The sequence below is a fragment of the Embiotoca jacksoni genome, unplaced genomic scaffold (genome assembly GCF_022577435.1).
Source record: "Embiotoca jacksoni isolate LCO1_2020_lvr unplaced genomic scaffold, fEmbJac1.0.p SCAF_7, whole genome shotgun sequence".
In the NCBI taxonomy this organism is placed as follows: domain Eukaryota; kingdom Metazoa; phylum Chordata; class Actinopteri; family Embiotocidae; genus Embiotoca; species Embiotoca jacksoni.
In genome coordinates this window covers 6,832,039-6,853,458 of record NW_027185425.1, presented here as the reverse complement: position 1 = coordinate 6,853,458, position 21,420 = coordinate 6,832,039, and the positions used below count along the sequence as shown (strand labels likewise).

At 39.7% G+C, this 21,420-nt stretch overlaps 3 protein-coding genes across 4 annotated transcripts; all 3 read right to left on the bottom strand.

The window, feature by feature from the left end:
- Positions 1 to 1,132: 1,132 nt before the first annotated feature.
- Positions 1,133 to 8,471, bottom strand: LOC138215059 (uncharacterized). The gene is made up of 7 exons (XM_069177011.1): positions 7,550 to 8,471; positions 5,245 to 5,424; positions 4,746 to 4,898; positions 3,994 to 4,119; positions 3,822 to 3,854; positions 2,706 to 2,849; positions 1,133 to 2,605 (listed from the first exon to the last, which is right to left on the bottom strand). Exons 1-7 carry the CDS (start codon positions 7,740 to 7,742, stop codon positions 1,947 to 1,949), a joined length of 1,488 nt encoding a protein of 495 aa, XP_069033112.1. The 5' UTR covers positions 7,743 to 8,471; the 3' UTR covers positions 1,133 to 1,946.
- A 110-nt stretch (positions 8,472 to 8,581) lies between these two features.
- Positions 8,582 to 11,573, bottom strand: LOC138215057 (progranulin-like). The gene is made up of 6 exons (XM_069177008.1): positions 11,248 to 11,573; positions 10,838 to 10,987; positions 10,391 to 10,693; positions 10,061 to 10,234; positions 9,311 to 9,454; positions 8,582 to 9,070 (listed from the first exon to the last, which is right to left on the bottom strand). Exons 2-6 carry the CDS (start codon positions 10,985 to 10,987, stop codon positions 8,942 to 8,944), a joined length of 900 nt encoding a protein of 299 aa, XP_069033109.1. The 5' UTR covers positions 11,248 to 11,573; the 3' UTR covers positions 8,582 to 8,941.
- Positions 11,574 to 12,065: 492 nt separating this feature from the next.
- On the bottom strand, positions 12,066 to 20,760 carry fam133b (family with sequence similarity 133 member B). Of its 2 annotated transcripts, XM_069177009.1 has the most exons (11): positions 20,630 to 20,760; positions 19,692 to 19,789; positions 18,459 to 18,537; positions 15,775 to 15,894; positions 15,645 to 15,677; positions 15,425 to 15,496; positions 14,932 to 15,030; positions 14,792 to 14,830; positions 14,546 to 14,635; positions 13,038 to 13,088; positions 12,066 to 12,853 (listed from the first exon to the last, which is right to left on the bottom strand). In XM_069177009.1, the coding sequence occupies exons 1-11, from the start codon at positions 20,651 to 20,653 to the stop codon at positions 12,758 to 12,760; spliced, it is 801 nt and encodes a 266-aa protein (XP_069033110.1). In that variant the 5' UTR covers positions 20,654 to 20,760; the 3' UTR covers positions 12,066 to 12,757. The 2 variants fall into 2 exon arrangements, with proteins under 2 accessions (XP_069033110.1, XP_069033111.1); XM_069177010.1 differs by lacking the exon at positions 13,038 to 13,088 and having other exon boundaries at positions 20,630 to 20,759.
- Positions 20,761 to 21,420: the final 660 nt, after the last annotated feature.

Here is a 21,420-nt window from a genome sequence, read left to right as displayed (position 1 = left end):
CCTCCTCCTCCTCTCCCCTTCCTGTCACCACATGATGGGACGCAATCAAAAATGACAAATCGGGAATAAAGTTGGGACTAAAACGCACCACAAACACGACATTCAAAACAATTATGTTAAGTCCTCAAGTTTCCTGCATTTTCATTGATCATTAAAAAAAAAAAAAAAAAAAAAAAACTTCTCGTTGTGAACTTCATGTGTATTTACTGTAAACGCATTGTTATATTTCCCATAACACAGCGCACACTGCGACGTCCTTGAAAACTAATTCTCTTTACACATTTCATATGTGCATTCGTGGTGTTCTTCCACTTCCATTTCCAGGAAAATATTTATTATTTTACCGATATGGAAAGTCCAATCCAAAACATGTGCATTCCCAGTATGGCAGACGCGGCATAAAGTTTCTGTTTTTATTATATCAAAAATGATAAATGCTTGTCACATTTTAGTGCAGCAGTTTAGTTTATGAACTTTGGATACCTGAATTTGGTAACTGTGGAGGGTATGGGCTTTTAAAAGTGAATATTATGATCATTTGCTATAGTTTGGAAAAGACAAATCATTCCCTGACCTTGAATTTAAACAGATTTCATTAAATCTCCACATTGATGTTCACTGCACTGTCGTTTACATCAGTTGAAAGCAAAATGTATTTGTTGTTGTGATTATGTCTGACTAACCGCCTCAACCTGAAAACCTGTCACTTCCAAAATGATGATATGTGAAACAAATAGACACAAAGAAATAATACATGAAAGTTTTTTTTAATTTTTTTTTTATTGGGCATTAAGTCTACACATTTTTAAGGGTTTTTTACAAACAAACAAAAAAATCAACAAACAGTATACAGTAAAGCACAATAAACCAAAAATGTCAATATACTGCCCAACACTGACTGCTAGTCATTTCTCTCATTAGTACAACACTGGTCATCTCCCATACAGAGAATGAAAACTGACATAATCAAAAATAAATAAATAAATGACTCAATCAATAAATATGCTATTAAATGTTGCCACCGATTTATTGATAAAATGTGACAAATTGATGTTTTAATTTGCATCTGTATTTATTTACCTGTTTAAATTCCAGTTTTCCCATTTAATTTTCTACCATGAAAACATTCCTCTAATTTATGTATTTATTTCTGTATTACTTTCCCTTGGCATTTTCCCCCTATTTTTACATTTCTGTATGCATTTCTGATTCATAATGGGATAATTAATTAATGCCATCATTGTTGTGTTTTTTTGTTGTTGTTTTTTTTTAATGTTTTTGGTGCATTTAATAGTATATTTATTCATTGTATTTATGTATGCATGTATTTATTTTTAATTGGGGTTTTTCAGTCCTCTGTACTCACAAACAGTAGATTTTACTGTAATGGATCAGATTCCAGTGATCACAGCAGGTTTTTGTGTATTTACAGGCATCTCTAGAATTTCCCCGCAGTTGTGGTAAAAACTGCCTCCAATGAAAATCTTTTTTTTTTTTTTTAACTTGTTAACATGTCCATGTGGTGTTAGGTTATACGCTGGAAGACGTATCATGACTGTAAAAACAATGAACACCACGGCTAAGCATTTCTGTTTTGCAACTTAAAAAACAGATTCCGTCAGTCAGGTTTTTTTTTTTTATATATATATCACATACCTAAGAAACCAATCCTGTCAACTTCCTGGGGGGGGGGACCTTCCTCATCCTCGCTCCGCCAACTCGAGCTGCAGGCGATCGGTGGAGGGGTGGGAGGAGATCGACGCACGGCCTAGTTACTTACTCATAGATCCGCATGTATTGAGTGAAGGCAAAGGTGTAGTTACATCAAAGCCACTGTTTGGCATTCGGGGACTTTTTTCCCCCCTAAAAAGAAAACTTCAAAATATGTCATTTTGATGAACAGAGATGAGTTTCATATGGGTTTAATCGACGCTAGGAGAGGGACTTCAAGCTGACGACAGGACATTTAAACCCTTTGGTCTATGAAATCTCATATGCCGTTTCAGACGGGAATTACTAGAAAATTGTTTGCCACATGTACCACACTTGTTCCTCTTGTTGTGGCTTTGTAGGTGTTGAACTAAGCTCTGTGTAGACTCTACATTTCTGCCACAAATTCCACAAATGTGGACTTTGTCCATTGTGTGTGCTTGCACATGTGTCCTCAGTGTGTACATGTAATGGAAAACCTTTCCACATGCCTTACACGAATGAGGACCTGTGAGGTTCTGACTGGCAGATAACTGTTTTGGTTTCTTTATATTTAAACTCACAGGAGGTGAAGATCTCTTCACACGCTTTCTCCTTTTTGAACCGAGTGCTTTTAAATTTGAACAAGGTGTTTTGGTCTTCCACTCCTCATTCTTGCTGCAGCTTCCATTCTCAGAAACAGCACTGTTTCCAGTGGTGTGCCGAGGTTCCCCGGCTGGCTTTATCCCTTCACTAACCCGACTACCAGGCCCAGGTTCCACAGCCTGAGATGAAGAATTAGAGAGAGGGTGTCCCTTGCTGCTTTGCACACTGCTGATTTCACCAATATCTTGGATAAAGCTATCCACACAGGCGATGTCACCTGGTTCAGAGTACTGTACCACTGGATTGCTCCCTGAGGATAAAGGGAAAAAAAAAAAAATAACATCACAAGCTTTAATACGTGTTCTACTTAACAGTTTGCTGTGAAAGCGACAATGCTCTTTTTTCCAGACCTTGGTCTGCTTCTTCTTTCACTTGAAGCACCAGTGTGGCATGTTGTATCTCCTGGTCCATACTACCCAGCTCCTGCTGACACCAGTGTTCAGGACTCAGGAGCGCCTCTCCCTCAAAGGCAGCAACAGATGGCAGATTGGTCTCTGAAGGAAGAGCAGAGCAATGTGTTATATACTGATAGACAACAAAATATGCATTTCTTATTGTTAATACTCCATCAAATTATTATTTATTTGCATCAGTCACTACAAATCTGAGGCCGTACCATCCCTGCTTAAATATACAGTATGACTGCTGTGACAGAAAGAGAAGAGAAAACATTTAGATGGTGACCAAATGTGTCGGAGTGACTGAAAATAATTTATAAACTGTAGCAACTGACCTGCAAATCGTGTTATCAGATTTTCAGACATTTGAAAATCCAATTTTTTAAATTTTCAAATGACAATTTTTTTCAAATCTTTTTTTAATACGAATTCCAAAATAAAACACCTTATGTTAGAGTGTAAACCCTGAAGATCACGTTGTTCAGAGGGTTGCATTGTTCTGAAATTCAAATAACTCTAATGCACTGAATTTACTGGTGCTTACAGAGAAATTTTCAACTCATAGAGATTTCTGCTACATTATTGTGCAGCTAATGAATGTTGTTGTAGGCAGGGTTTTCCCTGCTGTCATAACACTTATGCGCAGTGTCCATGTGTTTTTTTGGTTTTTTTTTACATCGCCAAAGCCGAACATAAAGAAACTATGCTGAGTGTGTAGGTTGTGTGCTTAAGCGAGTGTGCGGTCGTGAAAAAGCGAGTTTGTGAGACGGTGAGGCTGGCAACCGGACACTAGAGCGGAGTGTGGAGTTGGCAGTACAGCTGTGTGAACATAGTAGTGCAATGTGTGTACAGTTTAGGATGTGTGCAGTGAGTAAATACTACAACTCTTAAAGACCCACGCAAAGTGTCTTGCTGCCACCTACTGACAACAGTATAAGAGGTTAGTACTGAAGTTAGCTACAGTGCATCAGCCCAAACGGACCAGGCTCACTTAAATTGGACTGACCTTTAAGGTGGACCAGCTATTCTCATTTTAGTGACAATCTCCCCACATATTTGTCAACTAACCTGCATCTTGGTCTTTATAATGTATTGCATAACCTGTAAAGTAAGAAACACAATAGTCAATCGGGTTTTTTTTAAGAGAGCGAAAATAACAATATTCCCGTATTAATAGAGGCGGCGCTGTAATTCAGCAGAACAGAAAACATTAACAATACAAAGGATTGATACAACATACCGTGTTGTTTAGACAGGTGGCCCTCAAAGTTACATTTCCGATAAATGATCTTTTTGCAGTATGGGCAGTGCCAGTGACTTCTGCCCTGGATCTTGTCTTTGCACATACACGGTATCACAAACTTTTCTGAAACCAGAAAAGAAAGCAGACGGATTGGCACCAAACCCCCCAAAAATGAACACTTAAAAGGCCAGGTTGTTTTATCATGTTTTACAACTTTTTCATTCTTTGAAAAATAGCAAGGATACTTGAAAATTGCGCGACTTTAAACTGAACATTTAGCTCCTTTTAATCTTATCAGAATCTGTGTTTTTTTTTTTCTGGTGTCTGGGTTGGTGTGGCCGAAACATGGGATTTCAAAGGGAAGAGAACGAACTGCATTCGTGGCCTATTTTTTAAGAAGACAAAAATAAGAAGATGAACAATGTTTAAAAAGGCGAACACATCCAACCGAAAAACGTTGACTTTTGTGACACTTTCTAAAACCAGTCGCCCACAAAGAACATTGCCTCAATTAACCTAAAGCGCTTTGGTATGCTTTGGAAATATTCTAGAAGTGAAAAAGTTACTCTGCTGTAGGAAGCAAGTTAAGCTTTCAACAGGACACAATAAAAGGTTGTCTTCATGTTCAAATATTGTTTCTAATGTCTCACAGTGACACTACACAAGCTATTCTGTGAAATATTTTATTCATGATCGTGTTCTTAAAGGAAAAGATCACGTTTTTATTTTTGATACAACATAAAACTTACCAGTGCCACCCTGAGTAAAATGAACGGCATAAAAGTAATGGCGTTTCATCAGATGTGTTTCAGTTGCACCCGCTCTCTTGAGGCAGAAGGGACAGTTCCCCTCGCCTTTAAACTTTAGAAAGTCATCACGCGAAGTAAAGAGAGTCTGCAAGTCTGGAAAATAAACAAAGATCTAATTTCATGACTTGACATAAAGAGGATTACTGAAGTTAGAACAAACTGCAACAATGGCCCTGAAAACAATCAACCATTCGCGCTCCAGGGTGGAACTAATTAAAGGATAGTAAGAATAATGTAAGAGTAATAAAATTGGTGTTATAATATTACATCACACTGAAGTGACAGGTGTCCATGCAGCATACAACAAGTCCATAATCATGCCTGGCAAGACCTCCATTACTTTTCTTAAACTAGTTGTTAACATGAAGTTGAGCTTTACCAAGGAACTTGGTGAATTGTTTTCACTGAAGAAGACAATCTAACTATATGCAAGTCCTACCACTATCAGTCGGCAAGGGAGCATCTCTGGCCCTGCGTCTACATCTTGCGTCAAATGCATGTTGGCTAGCAGCTGCAGCTGCAGCAGCTGCTGCAGCAGCTGCGGGAGCAGGAGGAGCAGGAGGAGCAGAAGGAGCAGGAGGAGCAGAAGGAGAAGAAGGTCTTTTGTTGGCATGACTTTCTGCAAAGAAAAGAGCAGAACAAAACAAGCTGGAACTAAGGATTGGCACAATCATGCACGTGTGGAGAGAAATAGCAAAAAAGTTACACCATGAAAAGCCATTTTCTTGTACTTCTGGTATCAATCAAAAAATTACTGCGGAGAGCAGAGCAACGAGGGTGACTAGTAAACAGGGTGACCATGAATCGAAGACATGGGCTCAGCCCTGGCAGGTTAGCTCGGTGTCGCCCGTAGCCGCACACCTCTGTAACACGTTGTGGCATTTGGCAGCTGCCGGCATGAAATAGTGGCATGTCACCCAGAACCCAGATGTTTGCACACTCGGCACAGCGCAACTGTCCTTACTGACATGGAGAAAACATTCAAAACGTACAATTCAATGAGAGAGCGGCGTGACATATTTATCGCGACACATTAAACATGTCAACAAGCCTTCTTCACAGCAGGCATTCTGACTTATCATCCTCGGAAAACAACAGGTGCAAATGCCATGAACAGTGGCTCTGTTGTGAATGGGATTCGAGAATCATTAAGTCTGGAGTGTATCTGCATATTTAGAGTTTTACATGGCCCAGTTGGTGGCGGGCATCATATCAATCTTGAACGTTTTAAACCATTTCAGTGCACAGATTGAAAATCGTCATCACTTTTAGGGTTGTTTAAGAGGGCTGCAACTGTGTTGTGCTGGAAACTGACATAATTAGTGCAAATGCTATTGGCATTAGGCAACGTTAAAAATGATAATGATCTAACTGTCAATACATGCACTGTCTGTAGCTTGGCCATCTAAAAATTGTACCCTTCTGTAGCTTTATTATAAAAAAAAAAGGTAAGGAGCTCACTGTTCCTATTTGTAGTTAGTTATAATTTCCAACTTCATGTTGTAGTGCGGTAAAGCTATTGTCTGTGTTGTACGTTCATTTCATTTAATACCGTTAATGTAAAACTATAAATAGCAGTTGTTATTCAAGTGGTATGTTCGTGACTGTTCATACCAAGCGGCAACCCACTGTGACGTCACCCATTGGTTTGTGATCTGCCACTTTTGAACCCCTAAGATCTGCATTTCGGCCGTCGCCATCTTTTTTTGTTGTTGTTTTTTTTGGAGCCAGAAGTGAGCATACCTGGGACGAGCGCGGGATCGATCTTATTAAGAGCCCACCTGCGGCGGAAACCTGACTGTACCCCAGGCATGTCAATCAAACCAGACATAGCAGGACTGTACCGCTTTTTGGGTCCAAATATCTAATTAATTCTGGAATTCTTTTCAGAAGGAGTGAAATAAGCTTATGACACCATAATGACTTCTGAAAAAAAAAAAAAAAAAAATGATTGACTGTACTCCATAACAAAAAGTTTAGCAGGAGTCTATGGAGCCAACCACTACAGGCCCTTAGTGGTACTGCACTTTAAAACACTTTCGCCCTGTAAAACGTAGAAGCTACCTCCAATTTTAAACACCCGGCCATCCCATAAGCAGCTGTCAACGGTCCCATTTTTTGCTTATTCTAATTTAGCTATTATAATAGGTAAACGAGCGCTGCTGGCTTAGCAGTTAGTCCTAAAGTTACGGATGTGCGATAACGACATGTATGGTATTGGATATAATTTCATCATTTGATTCTTTCATTTCGTGATTATGGCAAAATTCCACTGTGCTGATTTGAACAATTCGTCATACCACGACGCGACTCGCGTCCCACGCCTAACAATTTAGGTACAAAAGGGGGCGTGGCTTCACTATTGTGGGCGGGGTTTTCTTACAGTCTCGCTAATGTATCGGCTTATACTAATTATTTGAAGGCCCACTGTTACTGTTATGCCGACACGTGCAACTAAAACACTTTTTTTTTGTTGTTGTTGTAATCGCACGTTCTTTGAAATTTATAACAGAATATTTTTGTCACGTTGTCAAGAATATCGCACAAATACCCAGAAATATCGCGATGGTGTTTTTTTTGGGGGGGGGAACATATTCTTACAGTATAATCTATTTCGTTCATGGACCCGAACCGTGCACCCAGGTGTGTTAAAACACTCGTCTTTAAAAAGCGACTGCGTGTCCTGTTTAGTGACTTAAAGTGGGACAGGTATCAAGGTACGCGGCGTGCTCGGACGGACCAACCTTCTGCCTGCGTTAACTTTGAGGCTTTGAGGATGATGTCCAGCAGAGAGCGGTGGCGATCGTTTTCTTCCTTTAAACGGGACGCCTGCTCCTCGTAATCCGTTAATGTTTTTTCAATGGCCCCTAGTATTTCAGAAGTAGCAGCGTGGAGCCGCTCGGACACAAAAAGCTTCAGTTCTGCGATTTGACTCATCTTTCCGCCAGGGCAGGGTCTTCTTCGTCTTCGCCCCCTCTCCTCTTCTTCTGCTACTCATTCTTTGGCGTTATTGGCGGATTTCAAACCTACTTTATAAATGCGTGCTGCCGCCTACTGTATCGGAGTGTGGAGACTCGTAAACGTTGAGTTCATCTGAATGCTAATTGGTCTTTTTTTCTTTTTTTTTTTTTTTTTAACATAATAATAATAATAATAATAATAATAATAATATTAAAAATAAATTACAACCGATTTCCCAATCCTGCCTTTTACTATAAAATCGACTAAATTTACCCTCAGAGCCCTCTGTGTCCAAACTGATATCCCTTCTTAGTAATCGTCATATCATAGTCTCGACATTTCTGAAAAAAAAAACCAAGATATAACACGAATGGCTAGCTCTTACAATGACCAAGATACAAGTTTAGGTCGGGAAATTACCCTGAAAATAGCCTCAGGTTCTGTCGGTTAAATCTCTCCGATTTCCATATTCTTTAATGTCTCCCTGTCTAAATCACATTTTCAACAATTCATCATAACTTGTTCTATATTTTCCAGGGTGTTACACTACTGCCACAATCTTGATTGACTATAATGTGGAGTGCAAACACCTCTCTGAGATACCCTTCTGTAAACTGTTAAACATGAACTGACCTCTGTGTATTATAATAAAGTCTTATTTATAGTCTGTATCCCTATATTCTTCTGCTAGGCATTAATTGAGGATTTTGCCATTACTGATATCATTAGGATTGTGATTATCATTATTATACTTATTATATCAACATCTAAATCTTTGAAATTAACATCAGCATGAGACAACACAATAGAAATAAAACAATTGACTCATTTTTTATATTTTAAAATGTCCATGTTTTTCCCTTTCAGTACAAAAGATCATGAAATGATTTGCAGTAGAGCATACATTTATCTATTATTTGTCTATTTCTTAAAGAAAAAAAAAAAGAGAAAAATGGAGCATTTTCAAAATACCACACAGCTGCAATGGTACTATTACAAACTGTAAGTATAAGTGCATTATTTTTTAGATGATCTGTGTTTTACTGATTCAATACGTAGCCAAGCGTGTCTGTTAATGTTCTTCAGTGAAGCAGTACTGCATTATTCGATTTCATCTGAACTATGGACCAAATTGATGACAAATCTGTCAGTGTATTTGAGCAGCATGTCTTCACTCAGCCTGTTTTGGCGTATCCCTGTGGTCCCGAGGGGACCTGAGAGTACCCTCTTCTGCAGGTCATGCCTCCATGGTCGCAGATGTATCCATACTGACAGCAGTGCAGACCATCTGCACAACACTGGCCCTGAAATCAGTCCAAGTCTTGGTGTTAGAACAAAATATTGATCAATAAATTATTGCACTAAAGGGTGATAAGCACTTTCATTTCTAGGCTTATGATCAGAGCACACACCACCATGATCATTGATCATTCACTGTCCTTGTGATTTAAACCATCTCTATTGCATGTCTACCTGACATTGCTTCTTGACATCTTTAATATCTGACAACCTAATCTCACTCCAAACAACTGCACAATCCATACCAGCGGGTAGGGACAGCAGTTCCACCTGCCCGTTCGTCCCTTGCAGCAAGTACTTCCTTGAGGGCAGAAATGCTTGGCATCGCAGCGAATGACTCCTGCATCAGGGAAGCTGTTGCTGGCTTCTGTCAGAGCTGCCGTGGGTGTCTGCAAAACGGGAAAGACATGCTAACAATCATTCTCTGGTTCTTACTTTACCTCTGTGCTTTTTCTCTCTCTTTTTTTTTTTTTTTCCCTGTTTTTCAGGGTGGAAGGGTGTGGCCCGGGCCAAGAAAGTACCATTTAAATATTGCAAAAGATCTGAATCACAAGGCGGATTCACAAGTAATTTTTCCCTTTCACTAGCATTGTGTGATTTGGCCTACTTAATGTCGTACACCCCAAAATCCAGCAACTAAAAACCTGGTTTATGTCGCTACGCTACAAAATGTTAGTGAAAACCCAGGGATCAATCACAGTAAATCCAAAACATACTTTTTTTTTTGACCACATACCATCCACTTTTAAGTTCATATGACTAACTTGTTAGCAAACAGTTGCTTATTCAGACATTCGCATTCATGGTGTTCCTCACCCCACGATGAATGTATATCAAATATTCATTCTCCTGCAGCAGGACATTTATGATGATTTAGCTTTATGTTTTTCAGTTAGTTGTTAACGTTGTCAAACCTTGACTGAAGCACAGAAATAATGAGTGAAATATTCCCACGACACACTTCACATACGAAGGTACGGTGCGGTGTTTCCTACCTCCTCCACGTTGCTTTCGTCCTCTGACGGTGAAATGAACGAGGCAAGGACTGAAGACAGAGGTTGTTTGGGGCTGAATGGATACATCGGGCTTTTCCTCACACAGTGTGTGTACGTGAGATCACAGTCGTAGCCCATTGGACAACAGTGGTAGCCATCTGAACAACACCGACCCTGTAAGACACACATTTAATGCATCAATCAATACAAAGTGACACAATGTTTTGGTAGCAGTTTAAAAACAAGTTGCAAGCTTTGAGTTGATGTCAGCAAAAGGAATTTCATTCGAATCATGTGTCTTATTGCGCAAGTGTATGTAGGTCAACTCACAGAAGAGTAGGGACAACAGAACCAGACACCTTTAGGGTGTCGGCAGCAAGTCGTGCCATCGGGACAGACATGGTAGTTGTCACAGTGGACAACTGAACTCTTTTTTTGCTCTGGGACAAGGTCATTTTGGGGCTCCTGGAGGTGAGTTACAGGAAGAACCAGGGCGCTTGGTTCCTCTGCAGCCTCCTTCTTCATCATGGGCATGCTCAGCCACGGCTCGTTGACTTTCTCACACATGGAGGTGCCCAGGTTACAGTGAAATCCTGAGGGGCAGCAGTGGGCCTGATCGGCGCAGCACACAGCCTGAAGACACATAACACACGGAGACAACGAGTCAAGAAATATGAGGACCAGTTTTCCAGGAGCAAAACGTCATTTTTTTGACAACTAACATTAAGACACTATGCTGGTGGCAGGTTACCTTATGTGTGAATATGTCTGACTTACCTTTGGATATGCACAGCAGCTATAGCCATCGGTAGTCTTGCAGCAGGTGGAGAAATCAGAGCAGACATTCCCATCAGGGCATGTGTTGGAGGAAGAAACAAAACCCCACACAAATCCTCCAACTAACAAGCACAGAGTGATCCTCAACATCTGGAGGAGAGAGAATCAACAGGGAGATGTTTCTGTTGTTACAATAAATGTGATTTTTATTCAAATTTACTTACAGCAAATGTGAAACTTTTACTCTCTTTTGTTTAGTTTTAGCCTTCTAAAAAGTTCCTGTTCACTTAAAACAACCTCACTAGGCAGTTTTGATAAATGTGAATTCTGTGTTTATTAAAGCATTACACTGGTGGCAGTTATGGCAAAAAAGTAGAGTTCAAAGAGAGTTGTAGGTTTCTATCGCTTACCTTCAGCCAGAGCAGTGACTTAGCAGCTTCCTGTCGAACGTCTCACTTTCTCTGAACTGAAGAGCAAACACGTTGCTCTTTATAGAAGAGGTTAGACACTCCCCTTGAACGAAATCTGGAAGCTGAATTGTACATAACCCGTGACTGTCAGATTAGGCCAGATGTGTCACTGCAACTACAGGAGTTCACCACAACTGACCACACTGGGGAATTGTAAAGGAGGGTTTGGTAATCATTGCGCAAAAGTAAAAACACATAAACAACACACATTGAACTCACATTAACCTTTGATACCTTGCATTATTTCAATCACAAGACCTGCCTGTATGCATCATTTGAAAACAATGACCTTTATTTTCAAAGTGAGTAGGCCAAATGTTTCTAAACTTTTAGTCTGATATGACCCATAACTCTATAGTGGATAACATCTTTAAAGAAATATTCTACTGATTTATGTAGCTTTATAAATGAAACGTACTGAATAATGTACTTTGGCCCAATTTTAAATTGTGCATATTTTCCCATCATTTCCAACTCGCTATTGTGCTCCATTTCGGGAGAAAACACTTTTTAGTGCACTACATGTATCTGGCAGACTTGAGTGACTGTACTTACTTTCCACCACTCATAAATAGTCAACTTCCCAAATCTTTAAAAGTTTCATATAAAATGGGGTAAGTTTTGAAAGAACTGCAGCGAGTCACGGGAGCTGCACCATATATGAACGTGTAATTTGATTTTGATACACACACACACACACACACACACACCAAAAATAAGTACTTCTCAGCCTAAAGGTTGTAACTAAGTAACAGCAATAAAAGCTAAAACAATACTTTATTGATGAATTCCCATTATTCATACATTTACACTGCAGTGTAACAACTCGTCTAACAAAACAGTTATCCCTTGTGTGAGGTTGACTGGGTAGCTTTCTTATAACGGGTCCAACTTCAATATGAGGCTGGCGAGACATCAGGTCGTCAAGTCTACATGCATGACACAGGCACTAGCAGAACAGCCTCACGTAGCAATGGTCGATGTCGAGGTGAAGCAAAGGGAGTGACTCCTGCAGGGCCAGCATACTGGAGGTGGGTGTTGAGCGCGAGGAACACCGAAATCTCCAGAATAAAGAAGAAGAGTGGCCGGGGGGAGGCGGGGGGTAGTAGTGTGGAATTCACTTCAGTCCTGTCGATGGCTGTAACTTAAAGAACAACAATCTACAAAAAGCATAGTGATAATTTAAAAAAAAAAAAAAAAAAAAAAAAAAAAAAAAAATCGATGAATGATATGTACCAGTCGTTGCCACTTAAGAGGGACGTGTGCTTCCCTCGTTTTCACTTCACGCACAGAACCCCAGCATTACAAGTCAGTAGGTCACCTCGTTCAGGCGAGGTGACCAAAGCTGGATGGGAGAAGTTTGTGGTTGTCGAAGGCAAAAAAAAAAAAAAAAAAAAATGACACTATAGTGAACTGTCGGGAGAACAAGAGAACCGTGGAGACACGGCTGTTAGTCGAGCTCCGAGTCTGACTGAGACGCTGCCTTCTTTTTCTTTTTCCTGCCGTGTTTCTTGTGCTTCTTTTTCCTCTTTTTCTTGGATTTATCCTGGAAACAGTAAACATTTTGCATTTAGGAAATGACTTTTAAATAAAGCATTCACTTCATTTAAGCTACATCTGCAGCTATACAGACAAGAATAAGGTAATAGTTAACCCCCCCCCCCCCCTCGCCCCCGAATAATCTTGTTCTGACTGTAATTTGAAAAAAGGAAATCAAGCAAATTGCTCACTGTGAATTTCTCCTTTTCCTCACTACTTCTCTTTTTCTTCTTGGGTTCTCTCTATTAGAGGGAAAAGTAGAAATGTGAACATGAAAAGAGGGAAGTTTTGAGATCCAGCTACTCCTAAAAAGACCATTTCTCATTTCACAATATGGGAGTTTTTAGAGGCAGCTGCAACAGCAACAGCAGTTAAATGAACAAGTGAATTTTAGTCCAGATTTGTCAGGTATAATCTTCTTTATGAATCAAATCTCTGTCTTCTGTTACATATACTACATACAAAACAGGGCAACAAGACGCCGATGGTTTTGTCGTGTTTTGTTTAAACTATATTTTACATTTTGCTCATAAATTTGGCCACAAAAGTTAGTACAAAATCATCAGCAATGCATGTTTTTCCAGTGAAAATAAAACACTGAACTGACAACTGATTTGGAGCCATTTTAGTTTAAAAAAAAAAAAAAACATGAAGAAAAGGGTTAAGAAACTGATTTGATGAATGCTGTGAAAGTTATATTAAACCGTTAAAGTGGGGCTGTTTTTTGTTTTTTTTAGACGGCGGTGGTTAATCGCGGTCAAGATCTCCTTCCTGAGTGATACTTTGAGCACCTCTAAAGACACGAGTTAAACCTACAGTAACTGTCGATGGGTTGTACTGACAGCTTATAGTGAACACGAGTTTTATACAGAGAAAAAAACAAAACGTATTAAAATGATTTAAACATCATTTAACCGACTTCCTCTAAAGCGCGAAAGAAAGAAAACATGAACATCTGGCAGAGTGAATATATAAGGGAAAATGAAAGTGAGACTTGATGTTTGGTAAACGTGTACTGTAAATGTGGTTTAGATACAGTGCTTGGAACTGGAACACAGAAAACCACACATTAACTTTCAACTGCAGTCAAATTAAACGGTTAAATGTGTCTTCTGAAAGGGCTTGAGAGTGGACGTTGCTCCTTGTGCATTCTGTTCCTCATTGTTTTATTTCAGAAGAAGAGGCGGAGCACAGAAATAAAACATACCCACAAAGAAAATATTTATACACTGCTGGGAATCTGACTTAACATTGGCCAAAGGTCTAAAATGTACTGCAATATTCAAATTTAATTGATGAGTAAAATGGGGTTAACATATGAAGTGCTTTGTTGACTAAAACTAGACAATGAAATTTCTGTGGTTCAATTTGACCAAATGCTTAAATGATGAAGACGACTAAATCTGACCAAAGCTGCAAATCTGGTGCATTTTCATGTTAGCATGGAGCGTCACAGGAATAAATTCAGGTGTCGCGAGTTCTCAAAAAGACTTCTAATTAAGAGGAACAAAGAACTAAAAGAGGAACAAGGAGGAGAGCCGGATGAATTAATTCAAGTCAGTTTGTGGAAGTAGGACTGCTAACCGGTTTGCCAGAAGAATAGTTGAAAAAGAAACACTGAACGGCATTCTCTGCAGATTTCAGCGCTGTCAACAGCTCACTTCCCCTTCTATAATTATACAATAAAAACACTTAATACCTCTTCACCCTCTGAGTCGGCAGACGACTCTGAAGATGAGCCTTTATGAATTCTTTCTGCCTTCCTTTTTCTTCTGCGTCCCTTTTCATCCTGATGGACACAAGATTTACAGTAAAAAAACAAAAGAAAAAAAGATTTAACAGGTGCATTGGACACCGAGCATCACAAATCTGTGGAACTGTACCCATGTCAATTTATTGCCACCAAAAAGACAGTTCAATGAGTCACTGAATTAGAGTAAACTACCTTGTCTTTGTCGCCTTCAACCTTGATTCTTTTTCTTTTCTTTTTGGGCAGAAAAACACACATTTTTACTACCAGAGTCTGTTTCTATGAAGATGTGATGAAACAAAAGAAGCCAGTTGTGCCACAATAAAAAGATAAACCTTGCTTTCAGCATCTGATTCTTCGTCCGAGCTGTCCGACGCTTTCCTGGCTGACGACCTCTTTCTCTTCCGCTTCTTCTTCACGCTCTTCTTTTCGTCCTGTGAACACAAACGGAATTACAATCAAACGGTGTCGAGCGGCATAAAACAAAACTATTGAGCTTCCGTGTATTGTGAGGTTAAGTTGTGTTTTAATATACGTCTATCCCTTTTTTTTTTTAATACAACAATTTAAGTACGACACAAATCTCTCCACAGATTATACAGCATACTTTAATGCAGGATACGTTTTCGTAATGCCGAGCTATTCAGCTGTCAAACTAGCTTCATGTCGAATACAGATTTGCTTTTTGCCGTCAGGATTGGGGTCAAAAACTGTGATATGGGCAGATCAATAACCACATTCTCATACATGCATCTCCGAGTGTTACATTGAGGTTAACAGTGCTCTTTTTTTTTTTTAAATCACACTGTGAAGTCTGATGCGACCTACCTCATCTTCAGACTCTGCGGAGGAGCTGCTGGAGGAATCAGAACTCGATGAGGAGGAGGAAGATGAAGAATGCTTGACCAAAACACAGTAGAAGCAGGGTTCATTAGACTTGAGGTTATTCGCTTGTTTGAAATCAGAACATTAGATTCATAGGATTCAATAAAATAAGCAACACTGCGTGTTTTGTGTGGCCATCAGAATACTGGAGGCGTCTCCTCACCCTGTTAGATTTCTTCTTCTCTTTCTTCTTTTTCTGAAAACAAATGCCGACCAAAGAGAAGTCAACGTAAGTAAAGATGAGATTTAAAAAGGTGAAACTTCAAATTTCTAATATGGGATCGGTATCGTACCTCCTTCTTGTCTTTCTTCTCCTCTTTGTCTTTGTCCGCTGCTTTTTTATCTCGTTCTTTGTCCTTGTCACTTCCACCGAGCCGTTTTTCTCTGTTTTTTGCCAGCTCTTTTCTCCATCTCTGAAAACAACGGGAAATAACGTTATAGATGTAATAACTGATATTTATCTACTAACTTTTTCCCCAACATGCAGCAACTTCTAACCAAGTAAGAAGCGCAAGTGATTGTCTTGTAGAGCAGTTAAACACTGTGACCACATGTTATATTCTGGACGTGAGGGCTTGGTGTACATTTATCCAGATTTTTATTGGTTAAAATGATTCTCAATACACATGCAGAAAACACGTTTGATATTTATACATTTTTGATTTAGCACTGTACAACAGAAAGTTAACTGAAATATTGCATATTTCCAAACAACAGAAGTTAAATAGTTTTAGCGTATGAAGTACACCACCTGTGTCCTCAACTGCTGTGTCTAAGAAGCACCCACGTGCGAGTTGATTTTCGGCCGTTTTCTTTTTCTTAACATGCACACGGCAGATTCTGTGACATGGTTTGGTTTGCGTTGCCTCGTCACTAACTTTTGTCTTCCAGTATTTGCATTCAGCTTCTGCATCTGTTCTTTAATATATTGTGTTCACTGAAGCCTAAATGAACCCACACGACTAGCACACCCTCTTTTTTTTTTTCTTCACACTGTATGATTTCTTCCTCGTCTGCACCTGTGGCTGTTTCGGTGTCTCCAACATTGGGCTGTTCAGATCATTTATAACTGCTGGCTGGTAGGAAGAAACGTGCCTACAGTGGTGTGAAAAAGTGTCTGCCCCCTTCCTGATTTCCAATTTCTTTGCGTGTCTGTCGCACTTAAATGTTTCAGATCATCAAATAAATTAAAATATTAGTCAAAGATAACACAAGTAAACACAAAATGCAGTTTTTAAATGAAGGTTTTTATTATTAAGGGAGAAAAAAAAATCCAAACCCACATGGCCCTGTGTGAAAAAGTGTTTGCCCCCTCCTGTTAAAACATAATTTAACTGTGGTTTATCACACCTGAGTTCAATTTCTCTCGCCACACCCAGGCCTGATTACTGCCACACCTGTTCTCAATCAAGAAATCACTTAAATAGGACCTGCCTGACAGAGTGAAGTCGACCAAAAGATCCTCAAAAGCGAGACATCATGCCGAGATCCAAAGAAATTCAGGAACAAATGAGAAAGAAAGTAATTGAGATCTATCAGTCTGGAAAAGGTTGTAAAGCCATTTCTAAAGCTTTGAGACTCCAGCGAACCACAGTGAGAGCCATTATCCACAAATGGAGAAAACATGGAACAGCGGTGAACCTTCCCAGGAGTGGCCGGCCGACCAAAATTACCCCAAGAGCGCAGCGATGACTCATCCGAGAGGTCACAAAAGACCCCACAACAACATCCAAAGAACTGCAGGCCTCACTTGCCTCAGTTAAGATCAGTGTTCATGACTCCACCATAAGAAAGAGACTGGGCAAAAATGGCATGCATGGCAGAGTTCCAGGACGAAAACCACCGCTGAGCAAAAAGAACATTAAGGCTCGTCTCATTTTTGCCAGAAAACATCTTGATGATCCCCAAGACTTTTGGGAAAATACTCTGTGGACTGACGAGACAAAAGTTGAACTTTTTGGAAGGGGTGTGTCCCGTTACATCTGGTGTAAAAGTAACACCGCATTTCAGAAAAAGAACATCATACCAACAGTAAAATATGGTGGTGGTAGTGTGATGGTCTGGGGCTGTTTTGCTGCTTCAGGACCTGGAAGACTTGCTGTGATAAATGGAACCATGAATTCTTCTGTCTACCAAAAAATCCTGAAGGAGAATGTCCGGCCATCTGTTCGTGACCTCAAGCTGAAGCCAACTTGGGTTCTGCTGCAGGACAATGATCCAAAACACACCAGCAAGTCCACCTCTGAATGGCTGAAGAAAAACAAAATGAAGACTTTGGAGTCAAAGTCCTGACCTGAATCCTATTGAGATGCTGTGGCATGACCTTTTAAAAAGGTGGTTGGTGCTGGAAAACCCTCTAATGTGGCTGAATTACAACAACTCTGTAAAGATGTGGGCCAAAATTCCTCCACAGCTGTAAAAGACTCATTGCAAGTTATCGCAAACACTTGATTGCAGTTGTTGCTGCTAAGGGTGGCCCAACCAGTTATTAGGTTTAGGGGGCAAACATTTTTTCACACAGGGCCATGTGGGTTTGGACTTTTTTTCTCCCTTAATAACAAAAACCTTCATTTAAAAACTGCATTTTGTGTTTACTTGTGTTATCTTTGACTAATATTTAAATTTGTTTGATGATCTGAAACATTTAAGTGTGACAAACGTGCAAAAAAAAAGAAATCAGGAAGGGGGCAAACACTTTTTCACACCACTGTACATCTGTATCCATAAACAAAGACCATGAACACACACTAACTGACAGCGATTGGTTGTTTGTTAGTAAACTAAGCTGTGATTGGTTGTCAAATCATTAAGAATAGGTTGACTGGCTGAAATCATTTATCAACTTTACCAACATTAGGGGAAACTGGGTCACAGAGTTGGTAAATCCATATATTTGATTAACTGCCCAGCCCTAGTGCATACTTTGTTGCCTAGCTGAATCACTCTAGAGATCAGTACATCGGCATGTGATTCAAACCTCGTTCATTTTGTCCTCAAAGTCAGCCAGAGCTCGAGAGCCCTTTTTCTTCTTCTCCAGCTGCTCCTTTAGCTCCTCCCTGATAAACAGACAGTAAATCATTTGTAATACAGCTCATAATGTTACAATGTTACGTCTGTTAAATATTTCTCTTGTACAATATTTGAACAGTAAATTCTTGTTGATAAAAATGTGGTGAACACTATAATTCATTAAAACCATCAAAAAGAAATATTGGAGAGCCAGAAAAAAGTACTTTATGCCCCTGTACTCTTTAATATTGCATTACAAATTCTTTGCTCTTTGCATAAATGTAAATGCTCAAGTAAAAGCGATAGATAGCAAAACTGACAGTTCAATCTACATCATTTATAATCCATGTATTGTGGCGATGAGTAAACCAACCCTCAGTTCACACACAGCCATCAACTTCCAGAGGACCTCTATTTCTGATTTCAATTGTCTTTGGCAGCACTTCTTTTTTTTTTTTTTTTTTTTTTACAAGAGCACCCTGGAATAATGCTGACATTGCAGCTATACAGACTCAAATCCACTGAAAATCAACTTCATTTAAATAGAGTGAAAAATGTCACTTCATTTTCCTGCTGTGACACTGAACTTTAACGAGCCGGTGTCACTCAAATTCTACGCGTGCGTAAAAATGTAACAAACCCTCATGTAACCTCAAAGTCTGTTTATGCTGTGGACTCAAAATGATATACCGTATCAAATTCAGATCAGAAGAGCGTCATGATTTCTGTCCATGGTGTGCAAACGTGTAGCGAGTCGGAATGACGAAAACCATTTTGTCTCTCTTGATAAACATTTTATGAAGCACCGACTACTTTACCCAACAAAGATATCTTTACAAAGGCTGCTTTACATCAGACAAAACTTCTTTATCTATTTGCGGGACTCAATGTTCCTCCGTGAGGGCCCATACCTAACACTTCTTTAGCTGAATAAAACACACCCACAACATTGCAAAGCACAACCCTAAGCTTGAATGCACTTTCACAGCTTACTTGTTGATTTTTATCCCATTAGATGAGATCTGGTTCTGGTTACCCGTGTCGAGAGAACCACTGACTATAGAAAGCCGCACAAAAATCCAAACCTGATGGCTAAATCGAACCGTGTTACTGAAAGACCCGGGAGGGATGCAAATATCAGGGGAAGGCGGGAGTGAGAACGGTACGCGTCTGATCTCACAGTGTCTGTCCCTTTACTCACCATGTCGGCCGAGGTCTACTTAAATAATCCTGGATGGTCGGTCCAGAGTTCTGTACCGGGCCCCGGGCTCGGGCAGCGGCGATGGGGTTGATGTAAGCCTGAAACACCAGACAGAGGCACTTTATTTACACACGTCCGACGGCAGGTACTCAAATATACTCCCACTATCAGGAAAATGAAAAGGAACTGAGATTAAATAATTCTGCAAACACCACATGCTAAAATCTCCACACACACAAAAAAAAACATTAAATTCGAGTCAATAAAGCTCTAAAACAGTTTAAAAAAAACAAAAACGTCTGAACAGTGAAACCTTTGAGGGTTAGATCACAGCAGGGCTGATGTATTATTCACAGATGTATTTGAATTCACTTCATACTTCACACATCCACGTCTGTCAGCGAACAGTGTTACAAACCAAAATAAAATACATCCCTGCGCTTCACGTACTACGTGGAAGCTGAAACGCAAATCTTTTGACTGCTACTAGATCTTATGTCAGCGTGTTGAAGACGAGGTGAAGCTGCGAGACGCATCGAAAAACGCTGCGCAACATCAGCACGTCCAAAAAAAAAAAAAAAAAAAGACAGAAACTGATCCAAAAGGGACGGAGGCTAAAGTTAGCGTGTGCTCTTTTAAGTCTTGGCCATTACACGCTGCAGTTAAGCAACTTAAAAACCCTGAACACGCAGAAATTCCACGCGTATTGTTGAGGATGAATATTCTATATATATATATATATATATATATATATATATATTTAGGGATATTAATACGCGGATCAGCTGAGCACAGTTAAGGCCTAGCATCACATACGTTAGCCAGCCATTGCTAAACGCTAACGCTGGGCTTGTTTTGTTTTTATCCGAGGTGGGGAGTCAAAATGTCACCGCGAATGAATACCTCCGTTTTATTTCAAATTATGTGACGCATCTCACCACGCGATTGTCCCTCTTGCCCATGTCGAGTTAGTTAGTCACGAGGAAACATGTCCAAGGGAAAGAACAACCATCACCGTTGCTAGCTTTTACCTAGCCACTTAAGACTGAGTTGACGGAAGCTTCTTCTTCGTCTCTTTTTTTTTTTCCGAGGACTGACATTCCGACTGTCAGTTGCATACCGCCATCTACTGACCCGGAGCACGTACTACAACTCAGCTGTTTTAATATCACAAAAGTCTTTTGTATTCTAGTAAATAATCTGGTGGGTTATATTTTTTTTAATTTTTATTTATTTATTTATTTTCTAATAAAATCTATTACCCTCTCCGTGTTTCCCACACATTATCTCTATTTGTTCCTTGTACTTCTTCTGTCTTCTCTCCCTCGGTTGCGGGCTTACCGTTTGTTCATTGTATTTGTTGCATTATTTTGTTTTCAACATTTTGTTGATGGAAGGTGGCAACCTGATAAGGTTAAGTGTGAAACAGACTGAAAACATTTTTTTTTTTTTTTTTTTTTTCATATAACAAACAAATTTGGAGATAGAAAAACAAGTGATTTACTGTGCGCACGTTCTTAAGCTCGTATGAAATAGAAGCGTATCGTTGAGAAAATACAGAATGCCAGAATCCATGCGTCCATTAGCTACACCCACTTTATCCTGAACAAGGTCATGGGGAGACTGGAGCTTATCCCAGCTGACTTTGGATGACACAAAAAGATTGACAACCTTTCACGCTTACATTTACACCGACAGCCAATTTAGACATAGCTAACCACTGTGCTGC

What these genes read in the sequence shown, in the direction of transcription:
- LOC138215059 (XM_069177011.1), bottom strand. Translation starts at nt 7,742, where the DNA reads ATGAGTCAAATCGCAGAACTGAAGCTTTTTGTGTCCGAGCGGCTCCAC. An exon ending in TTTTACTCAGGGTGGCACTG is followed by an intron (nt 4,120 to 4,745) that starts GTAAGTTTTATG and finishes TTCTGGTTTCAG; the next exon opens with AAAAGTTTGTGATACCGTGT. An exon ending in TTATAAAGACCAAGATGCAG is followed by an intron (nt 2,850 to 3,821) that starts GTTAGTTGACAA and finishes CTCTTCCTTCAG; the next exon opens with AGACCAATCTGCCATCTGTT.
- LOC138215057 (XM_069177008.1), bottom strand. Translation starts at nt 10,987, where the DNA reads ATGTTGAGGATCACTCTGTGCTTGTTAGTTGGAGGATTTGTGTGGGGT. An exon ending in TCTGTTGTCCCTACTCTTCT is followed by an intron (nt 10,235 to 10,390) that starts GTGAGTTGACCT and finishes TGTGTCTTACAG; the next exon opens with GGTCGGTGTTGTTCAGATGG. An exon ending in ACTGCTGTCCCTACCCGCTG is followed by an intron (nt 9,071 to 9,310) that starts GTATGGATTGTG and finishes GACTGATTTCAG; the next exon opens with GGCCAGTGTTGTGCAGATGG.
- fam133b (XM_069177009.1), bottom strand. Translation starts at nt 20,653, where the DNA reads ATGGGCAAGAGGGACAATCGCGTG. An exon ending in AGTAGACCTCGGCCGACATG is followed by an intron (nt 18,538 to 19,691) that starts GTGAGTAAAGGG and finishes TCTGTTTATCAG; the next exon opens with GGAGGAGCTAAAGGAGCAGC. An exon ending in CCGCAGAGTCTGAAGATGAG is followed by an intron (nt 15,031 to 15,424) that starts GTAGGTCGCATC and finishes TTGTGTTCACAG; the next exon opens with GACGAAAAGAAGAGCGTGAA.